This window comes from Nelumbo lutea, chromosome 6 (assembly GCF_056320005.1).
Source record: "Nelumbo lutea isolate HS-2025 chromosome 6, American lotus-T2T, whole genome shotgun sequence".
Classification (NCBI taxonomy): domain Eukaryota; kingdom Viridiplantae; phylum Streptophyta; class Magnoliopsida; order Proteales; family Nelumbonaceae; genus Nelumbo; species Nelumbo lutea.
The window spans coordinates 71,661,785-71,680,007 of record NC_142689.1 but is presented as its reverse complement, the minus strand read 5'-3'; the positions used below and the strand labels follow the sequence as shown (position 1 = coordinate 71,680,007).

Genomic DNA, 18,223 nt, shown 5'->3' with positions numbered 1-18,223 from the left:
GTCGGAATGGGTGATTAATTGTTCAGTTGGGACGGAACCTTTGTCTTCAAGAATCAACTAACCCAAGCTTCTGGGTTTCGATTTTCAACTTTCAAGTCGGTCATCAGTTAGCTTTCAACATCTGTAAACCTTAATTTCTCTGTCTTGAGTCTAGACGTCTGGTATGAACCTTATAAGCATGCCACTTAGAAGTTTGAAACTTGTATATGTTGACATTTTTATTATATTTTGTTTATTTCAACATTATTATGCGATATAATTTATTCAAATAAAGAATAGATAATATTTATATATATAGATAAATTATTTATCTAATTACTTATATATCTCATATACTCTAATATCTTCATCTATCGCATTATCCAATATAAACATGGGCATTATAATTAATTATTCGATTGAACTATTTACCTCTATTAAATATAAACAAAATCTCTAAAAAATAAAGATTTTTAAAAAAAGTTCTGAGTCGGTATAAAACCACAGAATTAATGGTAGTATCGGCCACCCATCACCACGCGTGTCATGGATGATGCCAAGCCATACAAGTGTCAAGTACCCATTTGAAATTAGTACAGGAGTTCCACTAGTCCCCTAAAACCTTACCTAGCTACCTTGTCAATATATATTATATTAAATATAATAACGGAAAAAGAGACATGGGGAGTTGATGGACAACCTTGCTGACTTAGATCCTCCATTTATTTTGATTTTTAAATTAATTTATATGTATCTTGGCTTGGGCTGGCCAACTATGGTCCTCGTATGCATATATGGGGAACATTCAAACCACTCAATTTGTTCACCAAACAAGTCATCACTCACAATGGAGGCACTCTTTTCAATCCAATAAATATATAAGTTGTACACTCATGACTAATATAAATTGTCAAGATACCAATCATGTTTGTTTAAATTAACTAATAGATACTGGTTTCCAGCTTACCTTTCTATGACCAAATAGCCATAGAAAAGATATCATATCCGAAATCAAATGACTAATAAATCCTTATAGGGGATAATCTATGATGATATGAAAAACTCGTTCATGAATTTTGATAAATTACACTTTATTCACCATCATGTTTATGGCTTTAATTTATTGGTCAGTTGTTTTTCAGATATCATAATTGAACTCCAATCAAACCAAATTTATAAGATCAATTCCTTAATTTCTCAGTGATAACTTTGTTTTGATTATTTTCCGTTTGGGAGGGGGGTTATTTCTGCCTCATAATAAGTGACTAGTCAAATAATGTTCACCAAAAAAAAAATAAAAAATAGGATAAGTAATTATTTTATGATATCTATAGTCCAGCTTTTCTACTTTATTCGCTTGAGCAATTAGGCCCATCCATCCTTTTTATCATGAAATAATTTAATGGGCAACCCAGCCTATCTCCACGTTGTAAAATTCCTTTATCATTCTGAATTAAATTAATAAACCGTCCAAACCAAGGGCCCCATCTATCTTCCTTCCATGCTCCATCTCCCTTCTCCCCCTCCCCCCCCCCCAGTCTATATATAGTGTGGAAAAGCCACATTAGAGAGATACTGAGCCTTGACATTAATTGTTCATGAGCAAACCACACAGAGAGATGGGGCAGCTGGGCTACCACAGAGTTGGCAAAAGATGGCATCCCCACCATCGCCACCAGACGAAAGGCTTCCGTGTAAGCTCTCGACGGTTTTCGGTGTACAGACTGCGTGCAAGGTTCTTGTACTTGGTTGGGATCATGATAAGTGGGTGGAAGGCTTCATATGGACAAGCAGTTGCATCAATAAAGAAAAGTATCAGCAGTTGTGGAAGAGGACGGAGTTTTGGGCATCATCGATATCCAGCAGTTGACAGTAAGCTGGGATCATCATCATCATCATCATCTTCGTATGGACGTGCGTCCAATTCATTTTATTCTGAAGCTATCGCGGATTGCTTGGAGTTTATCAAGAGAACGTCTATTTCGGTGGATGAGAACCCAATCGATCGGAGATAGATAGGACCCCATATGGCCATGCATATATCCATGGATGGCACGTATACATCAAATCTTCTTTAATTGTATTTGAAATTGTGTTTGTGTTGTGGAGATTGAATTGATTATTGTGTATACGTACGTGCGTACTCGTGGTTGTGTTGTTGGTGTCGTCGTAAGATGGAGATATATAGAAGTTTATATCAAGCTGCAAGTCATCCCCTGAGCCCTGAATATTGATTGGGCCGGGATGGCAACTCCACTCGATTCCACCTTATTAATTTGTTGGTAGCTAGCTATGGAGAAGGGAATTCAGTGTTTTGTATTTTGTTGGTCTATTTTCGGTTTTTCGTTTTAATCTTCCGTGGAATAAATAATGGAGCTTATGCCTTATGCGCAAGAGCCCTTGATTCCGTGGAATAAACTATAATTCACGGCTGCATATAGGTCTCGTTTCCCATTGTTTCTGTTGTTCCCCATTAAGAAATGTTATCAAATGCATGCAACAAAAAGTATAATATATATATGTATATAATATTACACACTTAATAACAAAGTTTCAGTTTCGGTAATATATATATATATATATATGAGAAGGCAAGAGGGCTCTCACAAGGTTGCTCACATGCATGAGTACCTCTGCTTTCTCCCTTCTCACATGTGTGATGTTATTTTGTTTAAAATTTCCGTTCAGTATCATGTACTTTGGTTTGAGTGATAATTTGGTATCCAAGTTTTAAAATGCGATAATTCAGTACCCAAACTTTCAATATGTGATTATCCAGTATCTATCATTAATCAGTCATTAAGTGACATTTGAAAAGTCAAAAATGCCCTTCGAATGCCATCTAATTCTCTTTAACATTGACAGTTAAATGAGCAGTCCCAAATTCTATATTCTTCTAAACAGTTGCCAACTTTTTTTGAGTAGAAGAGACTCGGATTTGGGGTATATTATTCAGTTTTTTTGCCTGTATTTGTCTGATTGTTAAAGAGAATTAGATGGCATTTGAAGGGTATTTTTGACTTTTCAAATGCCACTTAATGGTTGATTAACGGACTAGTTAACGGCAGATATTGGATTGTCACATTTTGAAAGTTCGAGTATTAGATTGTCGCATTTTAAAGTTAAGGGACCAAATTGTCACTCGAGCCAAAGTACAAGGTACAAATCGGGAATCTTTCCAATTATAAAAGTAACCCTTAATGTTGATATTACCACGCATATAGCTATTAAATTCTTTTTCATTATCCCCTATTTACAATAAAAAATAAAAAATACAACTGACAAATGGAGACAATAATAGTCATTTAACATGTTATTAATCTGTTTGCCTAGAGAGATTTTATTCCCCTAACTTGAACTATTTTTTTCTACCAATTTTTTCCTCTATTTTTTTTCTACTGTCCTCATACGTTTCTCTAAACCCAAATTGGTAAGCCCCTATATTTCACTTTCTATTTAAATCCTTCCTTAATGGCAGCTTACACACACGCCTTTGTAAATGGATAGTTACAACTTGATATGTTTAGCTCTCTTAAATGTGAAAACTCTCTCAAATGTTCTAGGGCTTTTTCCAAAGCCAAGCTAATTTTTATGAGCATTTAATTTGTTTTATTTGTAAATTATTGGTTAACCTCATAAAAATTTCTCTCCAATTTCTTAATTATGTGCTCCATACAATAGGGTTTAATTTTCAACTTTTCATGATAGAATATTCTTAGATCTTTCCTAACCTAATTTTTGTACATTTTACATATTCTCAACTTTTTCTCGGTCTTTAAATCTCAGTAATCCTCTTTCACCTTATGGGGAATGGTTGGTACAAGTATATTGAAGTTTAAACACTTTTTTAAATCTAGATAATGACTGCCTAAGTCCTCTAATGATGATTTAACGACCTCCTCACCCTCCTAACCCTCTAATGTTGATTTAACTGCCAGCAAGGAGACCTAGCCTGTCACTTTATTATGGTTGATATTCATAATATTTTTCTTACTTTTAAATTTTATCCCACATCCTTGAACCCTATTCCTATTCATAATATTCTTAATGCTTTAATTATTCTCATATGTATTTTGATTTTACCTTATTCAACTGTCATCAATTTCTACATGCTTCGATGCATTGCACGGGTTTCTCGCTAGTCATTGTATTAAAATCAACTAAAATATACAATGCTTTTAAAATCAGACCAGACCGGATGATTAGATTGGAAAAACAAGGAATCGGTCACATGAACGGTTCCTTTATATCCCCAAAACTATTAACTTGATCAATGAACCATTTTTTTATCAAAGTGGGCTACTCGTTCGTACTGGACAGTCGAACCATTCGACCCGGAACTGGACCCCAAAATGGTTTGCTGTCCGGTCCAGTTTTAAAAAACCTCCTGGAAAAACAATGGTCAAAAGCTATGGAAATCTATATCTATATAAATATATTTAAGCTGAAATGTGTACATAAGAAGGCATGATGATGAAGGAAATGAAATCTAATAGTAATTTTTGCCTCTTTTTCATAAAAAATACAAGAATGCCACTCTCTACCAACTCGTTCTCTTTTGTTTTTATTTTCTTTCAAATTACATGAATGCCACTATCTCTCTCTTACAAATTACAAGAATGCCATCTCTCTGTCTCATTATAAATTACAAGAATGCTATTATCTCTCCAACTGAGGGAGACCTTAGCTCGGCATCTCGACTACTAAGGGACTTGCAATCAAAGGTAGTCAAGTTCAAGCCGAGTTGAGCTCGAACTTCTGACCTCAAGCTCAAGTCTCTAATTCGATTTGAGCTCGAGCTAGATGACACTTCAACCATTGAGGGAAACCTTGACTTAGCACCTCGGCCACTAAGGAAGATTTTGGCTCAGCACCTCGACAATTGAGGGAGACCTCAGCTCAACACCTTGTCAACTAAGGGAGACATTAGCTCGACACCTCACCTACTAGGGAAACCTCAGCTCCACACTTCAACAACTGAGGGAGACCTCAGCTCGACACCTTGTCAACTAAGGGAGACATTAGCTCGACACCTCACCTACTAGGGAAACCTCAGCTCGACACTTCAACAACTGAGGGAGACCTCAAGTTGGCACCTCAACAACTGAGGGAGACCTCAGCTGCTTGAGAGACCTGCAATCAAAGGTAGTCGAGCTCGACCTTCTGAGCTTTTAACTTGAACCGAGCTCGAGCTCAAATCTCTAATTCAAATCGAACTTGAGCTTGATGGTTTAAGAAAATGGTTCATGTTTTTGAAACCATCAAAATATATATCTATATCAATATCTATATAAATATATTAAGTTGAAATGTGTACATAAGAAGGCTTGAGGATGATGGAAATGGAATCCAACTAAGGAAGAACTCAGCTCAGCATCTCGACTACTAGGGGACCTGCAATTAAAGGTAGTCGAGTTCAAGCCGAGCTCAAACTTTTGAGCTCAAGCTCAAGTCTCTAATTCGAATCGAACTTGAGGTAGACGACACCTCAACCACTGAGGGAGACCTTGGCCTTGCACCTTAGTCATTGAAGGAGATCTCGGCTCAACACCTCAACAACTGAGGGAAACCTCAGCTCGACACCTTGTCAACTAAGGGAAACCTTAGCTCGACACTCGCCTACTAGGGAAACCTCAGCTCGGCACTTCAGCAACTAAGGGAGACCTTGATTTGGCACCTCAGCTGCTTGAGAGACTTGCAATCAAAAGTAACCGAGATTTTGACTCAAGCCGAACTCAAGGTCGAGCTCAAGTCTCTAATTTGAATTAAGCTCGAGCATGATGGTTTATGAGTGAGCCCCTGCAACGTAGGGCCCCCTCTACTAGTAAGAATCTTGAGATAAAAGAATATCCAAGGGATAAAGCTAAACTAGTCAAGGATGCAATTAATGTTGATAATGTACCGGAAGTGATACAACTTCTGTAAAAATTGCAAATCATATAGTCAATTCAATAGGATGGCTTAGGATGTGGTATGCTTTTGACTTTTTTTCCCAATTGTTTGATTGGTCAAGCTTCTAGTATAATGTTCCCCACATCATATTTTTTTTTACATTTATTTCCTTTAACTTTTGTTTGGTTGCAAAAAAAAAAAAAACCAAAGAAAAAATAAAATTATTTTCATGGGAAAATGGATGATAGTGGAAAATAATTATTTAACTTTTCTTTGAGTTTAAATCTCTTGCCAACAAAACACATTCTAACCCCTACCAACATGATTTGAGAGCACATCTTAAAGGGATAGGGGTGGTCTCCCCTTTTGCTAAATGGCAACCCTTTAGTGTATATATATATGCCATCAGTTTTGGGTTGATGGTTTGACCGTCTGGATCGAATGAACAGCCCGTTCTGAACACAAAAATTATAAGCAAAAAATTATGAGATCGTTATGGCCACCGGTTTTTGGGTCGATGGTTTGACTGGGCAGTTTGAATGGATGACCCATTTAGACAACAAAATTTACAAGAAAAAAATTGTGTGAGAGGTCCATTAAGTAGTATCATACGTGTTATGTCATTCGAGTGCGTGACTCATACGACCCAAAAACAGAACCGTTATGGTCACTAGTTGTTGGGTCGACTGGTCGAACGGACGGACGACCTATTCTGACAACAAAAATTACAAAAATAATAAAGAATGGCCAAAAATCATTGAATGGGTTGACGATTTGATCGCTCGGGTCAATTGGTCGTTCACTGATTTAATAGTTTTTGGCCAGGGATCAGGATTGGGGTAAAATGGAACCGTTTGCTTGGATGATTCCCAACTAAAAATAATAATAAAAATGGCGGTTCAACGGATGGCCCGTTCTAACAACAAAAATTACAGGCAAAAAATTGAGTGTGTGAGGTCCATTAAATAGTATCATACGTGTTATGTCATTAGAGCGTGTGACTCATACAACCCGAAAATGGAACCGTTTTGGCCACTGATTTTTTAGTCGACGGTTCAACCATCCAGTTCTAACAAACGGCTCATTTTGACAACAAAAATAACAAATATAAAAAAGGTCAAAAACCATTGAACGAGTCAATGATTTGATCGCCCAAGTTAATGGGCCATTGGCCGATTCAACGGTTTTTTGCCAGGGATCGGGATTGGGATAAAATGAAACTAATTGCCTGGATGGTTTCCAATTTAAAAATTAAAAAAAAATGGTCAAAAACCATTGAACGGGTTGATAGTTCGACCACTTGGGTCAATGGGTTGCTGATCGATTCAACGGTTTTTGGCCAAGGATTGAGATTGGGGTAAAATGGAACCGGTTGTTTGGATGATTCCCGGTCCAAAATGCATGTTTGTCCAAGTCAACGACGGTTCGAAAACCATGGTTTTTTGTGCTTTTTGATTTTCACTATTCAAAAGGTTTCTTTTATTGTTGGCTTTATTCGAGCATGTGCAATATGTTCATTTTTTTCCATTTTCTGCTTTTGTTTTTTTGTTTTTATGTTTGACCTTCTACTTCAAGATCCTCCAAAACGGTCTAGGGTTTACCACCATTTTATTTCTTCCCTTTTGTTTTTTCTTTGGGTTTTCTTGTGTAATGTTTTTTTTTTCCTTACAAGACGATTTGCTTTGTCTCTTCTAAAGTTATATTCATAGGAAAGAAAATGGAAATAGGGTTTTGGGAATGAAGAAAAATAAGGAACATAGGGAGAATTCTAGCTCCAACGATCGAAAAGATAACAGAAGATGTAGTTTTGGCCAATCAGGGAGGGATTCAAGGAGAATGGGTCAGATCTCGTCTAGCATTCCGAATAACATAAGTCAAGCAGATGCTGCTTGGTTAGGGTCTTATTACACTGAGATTGGGAAGGAGCAGAACAAGCACGCATTATGATGGTTGCGGCCATGGTAGCTATAGCAGATGCTGCCATTGCAATTGTGCATGCGGTGGTGGTCATTCCGAGGCTTACAAGTCAAGGCAGAGGGACAATGTTGGGTGATGGGTGGGAAAGGTTAGTCGCAATAAAGATTCAAACCGTTTTATAGGGATATTTGGTAACTATGCTTTTGATCTTTACCTATTTTGTTTGGTTTGTCATATTTTCTTTATTTCTTATCTGGATATTGATCTTTCCTTGTTTTGTCTGATATCTTTGTGATTTTTGGATATCAGCCTTTCGAGGATCTGGATATTGATCTGTAGCTAACAACCTAGCAATTGTTCTTTGCAATGAATAGGGATTATAGGATAAGAAGGGAGAGCTGATTGACTGAGGGTGTGGATTCCACAAATCGAAGTAATGGGGGATTTTCAAAGATTTCTTGATTTTTTTAGAGGAAATCTCCTCCGACCATAGGTAAGAGCGAGGTAAGAGAGGAGACACTGGAGGTCTAAGGAGGAAGGGGTTGCTGGTCAGAGGAAGGGGACAAGGGAGGGGGTAATATTGGGTTTTAAAATAAGTTTAAACGTTACGTGATCTCACGTATATGCGGGTTTTGACGGAATATTAACAGTAAGGGTAGAGTTAGTCAATTGCCAGAAATAGTAGGAGTAATATTAGTCAATTTTCAAACAATAAGGATACACTTAGTCATGAGCTAAACTATAATGGTAGTTTAAGAAATTTACCCATTTGTTATTTGAGTTGATGGGACATGTTCATTAATTTTGAAATATGTTATTTGAATTGATGTAACACATTGCTTTTGTAAAGTTCATGTAAAAGGCATTGTTTTTAACCCATTGTTTGCTTGGCTGGTTGAACCGTTCGAATCATCACGTGATTATGGTTTTGGGCCCAATTCTAGTAAAACTTAGAATTTTGTCAAAAACAAAAAACTATCCAACCTGACTGGTTGGACTATTGACATATTTTGACTTTGTGACGAGGCCATAGGTTATACACTAAAAACATGTATGCAAACTTTCAAATAACATAACTTTATGTTCCAATTAGGTAAATTTTTATTTTAATTATGAATAATTTTTATGATATCTATGCGTCCTAATGGTGCTTTGCCCCACTATTTTCATGAAAAAACCATTGTCATGGCATGATCTGATCTGTTCGGATCAGACGGTGAAACCGATGACATACGATTTAGAGGAAAAAAATGGTTCGACCGTCGATTTTTAAAACATTGATAAAAAGTGAACAGGCGGGTCATTGGAGGTTTCGAAAAGTCCGGTACCTCACGAATCACGACTTAAGACTTAATAGATACATGCAAAAGTAACCCTCTAAACGAATCAAAATTTGGGTCGTTTTGCAGACCTAATCTAAAATCCCGAGTGGCTGAGTATTTACTTTTCCCTCGACGCCTTTTGGAGTTTTGGCGCCCAAAAAGACCAGTATGTGCCATTCGTTGCTCAAAGTCAAAGGGCTCGTTGTCGTACGAAGCTGTTGACGCTTCTCAGAACAGCTTGCAACTTTCGCCGTATCCCATCCAAAATCTTCTTCTGCCGATTCTCTTTCTTCTACTCCCCCAAAAGCCTCCGGCGTCATGGACGAGCTTCAAACCCTCAAAACCCGCGTTTGCATCATCGGAAGTGGCCCTGCGGCTCACACTGCTGCCATCTACGCCGCTCGGGCTGAGCTAAAACCCATCCTGTTCGAAGGATGGATGGCCAACGACATCGCACCTGGCGGTCAGCTCACCACCACATCCGACGTCGAGAACTTCCCTGGGTTCCCTGAAGGGATTCTTGGGATGGAACTGATGGATCGTTGTCGAAATCAGTCGGTCCGATTTGGCACTGAAATCTTCACCGAAACCGTTAACAAAGTCGATTTCTCGACTAATCCTTTTAAGGTTTTCACTGATTCGAAGGCCATTTTGGCGGATTCCGTTATCGTTGCCACCGGTGCCGTCGCTAAGCGATTGAAATTTCCTGGTTCCGGAGATGGAGAAGGAGGATTCTGGAATCGTGGTATATCGGCTTGTGCGGTTTGCGATGGCGCTGCGCCCATTTTCAGGAACAAGCCGTTGGCGGTCATCGGAGGTGGCGATTCTGCTATGGAGGAGGCAAATTTCTTGACTAAGTATGGTTCTAAGGTTCATATTATTCATAGGAGGGATACTTTTAGGGCTTCGAAGATTATGCAGAACCGGGCTTTGAGTAACCCCAAGATTGAGGTCTTGTGGAATTCAATGGTTGTTGAAGCCTATGGAGATGGGGATAGAGGGATTTTGGGAGGATTGAAGGTCAAGAATATGGTGACAGGGGATGTTTCGGATTTGAAAGTGTCGGGCTTGTTCTTTGCTATTGGGCATGAGCCTGCAACGAAGTTCCTGAATGGGCAGCTGGAGCTTGATTCAGATGGGTACATTGTGACAATACCAGGAACAACTCAGACGAGCGTACGAGGAGTTTTTGCTGCTGGCGATGTTCAGGACAAGAAGTACCGCCAAGCCATTACTGCTGCTGGTACAGGTAAATGCTAATCATCTTTCATTGTTCCTCCTTTGTCTCATTGATGTATTCTTCTTTTACTGCTATGATTGTTACTGATGGATTTCAATGTCAGCAAACTAACTGCATGGTTGGTTTCTATCTCTTGCCCTTTCATTCCACACGCACGCAGACCTTGAAATTGAATAAGCTGTTGAAGTTCTACATATACACAGGCTAGAACATTGTGTTATTAACATGGAGATTGTAGCCTTGATATGTTTAAGTTTTAATAGGCCAGACTGTTTAAACTTTAAAACATCATAGATGCAATCTATGGTATTATAGTTTATCTATTTTGCATCAAATTCGAGGTTAATTCATCAAATCATAACAACAAGTCAAGTGAGGTACACCTGGGTTCAGACGAGGTGGACCTGCAAAATAAGTCTTGTCTATGAGCTAGGCATGCCTTTTAAAACATTGAGTGGCTGAAGATAGAAGTGAATTGAAAATTTGAATAATAAACCTAGTATGCTTAGGTCATGGATGACTGTCCACAAATTCTTTAGGGATGTGGTACCTTGCTGGGTTTTTTTGATTTTTATCCCCTGATCATAGCTAGATATGGGTGCACATTGTAGAGAACATTGATGTGGGCCCCACAGCTGTGGTCCCACTCTGTCCGTAGGGTAGAATGTATCTAGTCGCAGCTGTGGTCAATTTGTTATTCTGTTATTCCTAGTTGCTATTTATTTTTCAGTTTTATATTGTTTGTTATGTGCTAGCAGTTATGATGTAAACACCAAGGGCAGATATGTCCTTTCATGTAACTAGCATAACATATATATATTAAATTAAAGTGGCGGCGACAGAATATTGACATTCTGTTCTTCTCCTCAAAATCTGTGTTCTACTGCTCTCTCACCACTCTTTCTTCTACTTCTTCTTCACTTTCTCTTCTCATCGAATCTGAAACTTCTTATTGATCAAGACTGATAGCAGTCTTGAACACCTACATGGCATCAGAGCCAAGTGAGGGTTTCTCATGTGAGCCTAATACCAGCCGACCACATGAGAATCTCCTAGGACTAGAAGCTGAAAAGGAGGAGTTCGTAGACTGATTCTTGGAGATCGCCAGAGGTGCTAGTAGTTATTGGAAACTTGCTAGGGTTGCAGAGTGGTGATGGTCAGGAAGGATCAGAGAAGACTAGGGTTCGGGTAACCCTAGAAGGCAGCGAACAAAAATTTCCTTGTAAGTTGTTTACTTTCTAAGAGAAATTCTATCAGAGAAGATAGGTTGGACCTATCTGGAGGGGAAGGCCGAACCATTCTAGGTTTTTCTCTCTTCGATTCACTAGGGTTTTATAGCAAACCTTGGACCGAACTGTCTCAATTGTGTTTCTTTCTACTCTAGGGTTTGAAAGTGGCCTTGCGGCAAGCCCTAGTGTTTGACTGAACCCTGTGATCTACCTAAAGCTACCCTTAAGTTTATTGGTAGGTCTGATCAAATTCTAGGGTTTCTTATTAACCCTACTGCAAGCCTATCTATACAGTTATGTTTGGGTTGTGCAACTGAATTGCTTACTTAAGGACTGATTAAACCCTACTGCATGCATATCACATTTTTTTTAAGCTGTTCTCAGAGTCCTAAGGGGTTAGAGCTCTACGGACAGCTACTGCTGTGTTGGCTAGTTGGTTTCAGATCAAAATTATCTCAGTTTTGTACACATACACTGAGAATACAGATCAGGCCTATACTGTTTTGATTGAGATTGGTAGTTCAAGTGCTGTTTTGAGACTTGACAAAAATGGAGTTTAAAAATTAGGCAGAAGGCAGCCTTGGGAACATCAATTATGGTAGTGTTTCTGAGATGGGTGGTCAGATTACGACCATAAAGTTTGATGGATCAAACTATTTGGAATGGGCCCAAGCCATGATGGCTATTGGTGGAAGAGGTAAATTAGGGTACCTCTTGGGAGACATGAAAGAACCTCCCAAGGGAGACCCAGCATATACCAAGTGGATGCAAGAAAACTACTTGGTTATGACATGGCTGTGTAATTCTATGCAACCTCATATTAGTCGGAATTATTTGTGGGCAAAGACAGGTAAGGAGATATGGGATGTTATGAAAGAAACTTATTCCCAACCCCTTAATGTTGCCAGAGCATATGAATTGAAATGTGAAGTGAAAAATCTTAGACAAGGAAAGAGACCAGTTTCAGTATATTTCTCTACCTTGCAATCCCTGTGGCGTGAGATTGATCACTTAGAGACTCTTGAGTGGGAGAGTCCCAGAGATGCACAGATATATAGAAAGCAGGTTGAGACAAACCGGGTATTTGAGTTTTTGGCAGGCTTAAATTTAGATTATGATATTGTCCGACAACAAATTTTGATTAGAGACAGTGTGACTCTCTCCAGGCATACTCATTTGTACATAGTGAAGAGACCAGAAGGAAGGTTATAATGCAACCTCAGCCACCCACACCAGCCTTTGTAGCGGTTACACTCAAATCAGGGGGTGATTCAGAGAAGGACAGGAGGAAGGAAGACAAGAAGGATGTGGTATGTGAACATTGTAAGAAGCCCAAACATACAAAAGAGACATGTTGGAAACTGCGTCCTCACTTGGTTCCTGCGAAGTTGAGAAACAAGAAGGGCACTGCTCATGTAGCCGTGAACACTGATTCAGCATCCTCATTTGGCACAAAAGGAACATCTTTGGAGACCTTAGCTGCAGTTCGGGCTGCCCTAATACAACTAGAAAGGGAAGTTGGAAATTCAGCTCAGCCACCGCAGCCTCCATCAGCCCTTGCCACATCTGCCTTTGCCCATTCAGGTACTCGAGCTTCAGCCTATCATGCCTCGGCTCCAGGTACTACTAAACCTTGTTGGGTGATAGACTCAGGTGCATCTGATCACATGACTAGCTTGCCTTCATTGTTTACTAGTTACCATTTGTCTTCTAGTAGGAATAAGGTATATATTGCTGATGGCTCCCTGGTTCCTATTTTTGGGAAGGGTGACATCAAGCTTTCAGATATCATCTCCCTGCCATCTGTCTTGCATGTTCCTAAGCTTGATACTAACATTCTTTCAGTCAGTAGTATTACCAAGCATATGAACTGCTCAGTAACCTTCTTCCCTGACCGATGTGTTTTTCAGGACTTGGAGACGCGGAAGGTGATTGGGACTGGCCATGAGGCGAATGGGATCTATCTACTCGGGGAGCGGTTTTGTCAGGGAGAGTCAATTGAGAAGATGTCTTTTGTTTCTCAGAGTGTGAGTCCGATTATGCTTTGGCATAACCGATTAGGTCATTTGTCTTTTCGATCTTTACAGAGTCTGTTTCCTGTTTTATTTGAGTCTATTGAGTTGTCTCAGTTACAGTGTGAAAGTTGTGAGTTTGCTAAGCATTGTAGAAAGCCTTATTTATTGAGTAATAAAATGAGTGATAATTCTTTTGATATTGTGCATACTGACGTTTGAGGGCCTTATCATATCCCTTCCATGGGTGGGTACAGATATTATTTGTTATTTGTTGATGACCATACCCGTTTTTCTTGGGTTTATCTCATGCGTTCACGAGATGAGGTACCTTCCCTGATCCAAAATTTTCACCAAATGATCCTAACCCAGTTTGATGCTAAGATCAAAGTTCTCAGATCTGATAACGGAAAGGAATACTTTGCTAAATCATTGACATTTTATCTTCATCATCATGGGGTTATCCACTAGAGCTCTTGCCCTCATACACCTCAGCAGAATGGAGTTGCCGAAAGGAAGAATAGGCACATTTTGGAAGTGGCTAGAAGCCTCATGTTTACTTCCAATGTTCCTATTCGCTTCTGGGGTGATGCTGGCGGTATACCTTATTAATCGAGTTCCTTCCAAGGTCCTTGATATGCGATCTCCTTTTTCCCTCCTACATCCACGTGATGACTTGTTTTCTATTCCTCTTAAGACATTCGGTTGTACTTGCTTTGTTCAGCTTCTCGGACCCCATCACTCCAAGTTCGAACCCAAAGCCTCCAAATGCATCTTCCTTGGTTATGCACAAACTCAAAAGGGTTATTGTTGCTATGATTTTGTCTCCGGGAGGAAGTTTGTCTTCATGGATGTCACTTTCTTTGAGGGGACACCCTATTATCCTCGGGTTTCCCCTCAGGGGGATAGCAGTGAGAGTGGGGCAGTTCCTTTACCTATTCCATTGGGTGATGAGAGCTGCAATGGTGAGGGTAGTTAGAGGGATCAGGAGTTGAGGGAGAGCTGCAATGGTGAGGGTGGTCAGAGGGATTAGGAGTTGCGGGTTTATCACAGGCGGTGGAGGCAGGTTGATCATGATCATCAGCAGTCCAGGCCAGCTCCAATCTCATCTGCAACTCCAGGTCCAGATACTACAGTCCCAGAGCCCACAAAGACTTCCCCTACAGATGATCTTGACCTTCCGATTGCAGTCCGTAAAGGGAAATGACATTGTACCACATCCACAACCCACTGTATTTCCCATTTTTTTTCCTATGATCGCCTATCTCCTACCTACAGGTTCTACCTTAGTTCCATTTCCAATGTCTCTATTTCAAGAACAGTGCGAGAAGCCCTATCCGTCCCTGAATGGAAAGATGCAATGCAAGTTGAGATGGATGCCCTGTTGAAAAACAACACCTGGGAGGTAGTTGACTTGCCCAAAGGAAAGAAACCAGTTGGATGCAGATGGGTATTTGCGGTGAAGCATAATGCAGATGGATCTATTGAGAGGTATAAAGCTCGGTTAGTTGCAAGAGGGTTTACACAGACTTATGGCATAGATTAGTTGGAGACCTTTGCACCGGTAGCCAAGATGACTACTATTCGAGTCCTATTGTCCTTTGCAGCAAGTCACACTTGGCCTTTATACCAAATGGACATGAAAAATGCCTTTCTGAATGGAGAGCTACAGGAAGAAGTTTACATGCGTTTGCTTTCTGGATTCTATGATGCAGAAATAGGTAAGAAGGTCTGCCGGCTCAACAAGGCTTTGTATGGTTTGAAACAGTCACCTAGGGCTTGGTTCGATAGATTCAGACTAGCTCTTGTGAAGTTTGGTTATGTACAGGCCCAGTCAGATCATACCCTATTCATTAAGAGGGTGGAGTCCTCTTTGACACTACTGGCAGTATATGTTGATGATATTCTGGTCACAGGGAATGATAGCCATGAGATTGTGTCTCTTAAACAGCTTCTTCATCAAGAATTTGAGGTGAAGGACCTTAGTGTACTCCGATATTTTTTGGGTATTGAGGTTGCTAGATCCAAACAGGGGATCTTTATTTCTCAGAGGAAATATGTCCTAGACCTGTTGGCAGAAACTGGAAAATTAGGTGTCAAGCCTGCAGATACACTAATTGAGCAGAACTACAGGATTAGTGCCGAGAGTGGGGAGCTTCTTGAAGACAAAGTTATGTTCCAGCAATTGGTAGGAAAACTCCTATATCTTTACCTCACTCGGCCAGATATTACTTATGCTGTTAGTGTTGTCAGTCAGTACATGCATTCTTCTTGAACCACACATCTTCTTGCGGCAGAAAAAATCTTAACCTACTTGAAGAGATGCCTAGGTAGGGGTATATTATTCAAGAACAACAATCACATGAATGTGGAGGTCTATACGGATACTGATTGGGCTGGGAGTGTTGATGACAGAAGGTCTACCTCAGGATATTGTGCCCTTGTGGGAGGAGACCTTGTCTCTTGGAGAAGGTCCATGGCCAACGGAGTGGCTGAAATCCTATGGCTAAGATCTCTACTTGAGGAGTTGGGTATTGAGTATGAGAAGCCCCTGATGCTGTACTGTGATAATCAAGCCGCCATCAATATAGCACATAATCCAATACAGCATGACAGAATCAAACACATTGAAGTTGACCGTCACTTTGTACGAGAGAGGGTGTCATCTCAAGAAGTATGCCTCCCTTACATCACATCCAGTATGCAACTAGCAGACATCCTCACTAAAGCCGTATCAAGAAAGAAGCTAGAAGCGGATCTATCCAAGTTGGGAATGATGAACATATACTCCCAACTTGAGGGGGAGTGTAGAAAACATTGATGTGGGCCCCACAGCTGTGGTCCCACTCTGTCTGTAGGGTAGAATGTATCTAGTCACAGCTGTGGTCAATTCGTTATTCTGTTATTCCTAGTTGCTATTTATTTTTCAGTTTTATATTGTTTGTTATGTGTTAGCAGTTATGATGTAAACACCAAGGGCAGATATGTCCTTTCATGTAACTAGCATAACATATATATATGTTAAATTAAAGTGGCAGCGGCAGAATATTGACATTCTGTTCTTCACCTCCAAATCTGTGTTCTACTGCTCTCTCACCACTCTTTCTTCTACTTCTTCTTCACTTTCTCTTCTCATCGAATCTGAAACTTCTTAGTGATCAAGACTGATTAGCAGTCTTGAACACCTACACACATATATGCTAGTGTGCATTCATTCCCATTATACAATACCTTTACATGATTATTGGTGAAATCAGAACAGAAACTGAGGGCTTCACAACAATGGGTCATGGATCCTTTCCATGACTGCAATTCACTAAATTTTTTTGATCAATAATAAATTAGAAGTTTTAATGCATAATGGAGAGAATGATGTGCTTAGCTAGAGTCAACTAGCAGCTTAGAAAGTATAGGTATATACATGATAGCAAGCTTGAGTTGTTGCCACTCAAGTTAAAGTGTCAAATCCACAATATCGATTGTATATGTTAACCTTTCCCTTGGAAGAGGTTCATCTGAGGAGTTTGTACACCTAGATATATATCCATTTAAATGTGATGTGCAATATGTATGCTGAAGGTCTTGCTTTGTTCATTTGATGGGTATGAACCCAAGGAACTGATGCTACTGATCTATAACTTTTAAACAACCAATTACAACTCTACAGCTGGTTTCAGCACTACATTTCAGCATGAATTGCATTACCATTTCCACTAGGAGTGGTGTAGATTGCTAGGCTCTGTTTGTTTGCAGCACAATTCCATTTGCACTTGTACAAATGCATAGGAGTGCATATCAGAAGAATGTAAATTATGGTTTACTCTTGCTTTGGGTTTTACTTTACTTTTCTTTGAGTTTTATTTTACTTCATTTACATTTCAAACAAACAAAATACATTGGAATTTAAAACAAAAATAAATCAGAATTTGTGTTGAACTCATTTGCAACATTTTAATAACCAAACCGGAAGTGGAACTGCTTTTCCTTTGGTTTCTGGGTTAGTGGTTCAACTGTCCGGTTCAAATGGGTCAAAATGGTTGAGTTCAATTTTCATTGTTTATTGTATCTTAACCATTAGATTGGGATATTAGGTTAGGTATACATATTATTAGAGAGGAATGAAAGAAAGAAGAACCAATCAATTCCTTTCTCTTCCTTCACTAAGTCACCAACCACTCAACCTTCTTTTGTTTATAACTTTAAACCATGAACCATTTGCCTGTGATGAACGATTCATCGGTTCAGCTGTCTAGCATGGTGTTTGTAAGCGTCGTGCTTTTTGGGACTGATTTTCACGAAAAAACGCCCATGCTTCAAAGACCCGTTTTTCACAAAAAAAGGCTTCTGCCACGTAGGCAGTGAGCAACACTATGCTGTTTGGTAAGGTGATTTTCATCACTGTTTTTCATGTATGCGCTGACAGGTAAGCACCACATAGGATACACATCAGTCAACCGTTGGGGGAAATGGTTCACCGATGCATGAAACGCCAAATTTGGCATTTCATGCATTGATGGGGTCCCAATTTTTGAGGCATGGCCGATTTTTTAATAATCGGCTGAACCAAACAATGAGATACATGGGCATTTGTTGAAATACCTATGTGGATCTGACGTGGCACCGTTTTTTTTG

General features: G+C 39.5%; 1 protein-coding gene across 3 annotated transcripts in view; it reads left to right on the top strand.

Moving 5' to 3' along the window:
• The first annotated feature begins 9,120 nt into the window (after positions 1–9,120).
• LOC148849591 (thioredoxin reductase 1, mitochondrial) overlaps positions 9,121–18,223 on the top strand; it is a 33,814-nt gene continuing 24,711 nt past the window's right edge. Inside the window, exons 1-2 of one of the 3 annotated variants that reach the window (XM_088951055.1) lie at positions 9,292–10,359; positions 13,490–13,790. In XM_088951055.1, coding sequence (XP_088807181.1) covers positions 9,429–10,359; positions 13,490–13,527 — 969 coding nt within the window. In that variant the 5' untranslated portion in view covers positions 9,292–9,428 and the 3' untranslated portion in view covers positions 13,528–13,790. Of the gene's footprint in view, positions 10,360–13,489; positions 13,791–18,223 lie in introns of those variants that run through there. The other 2 variants (XM_088951054.1, XR_016101010.1) reach the window with 2 other exon arrangements.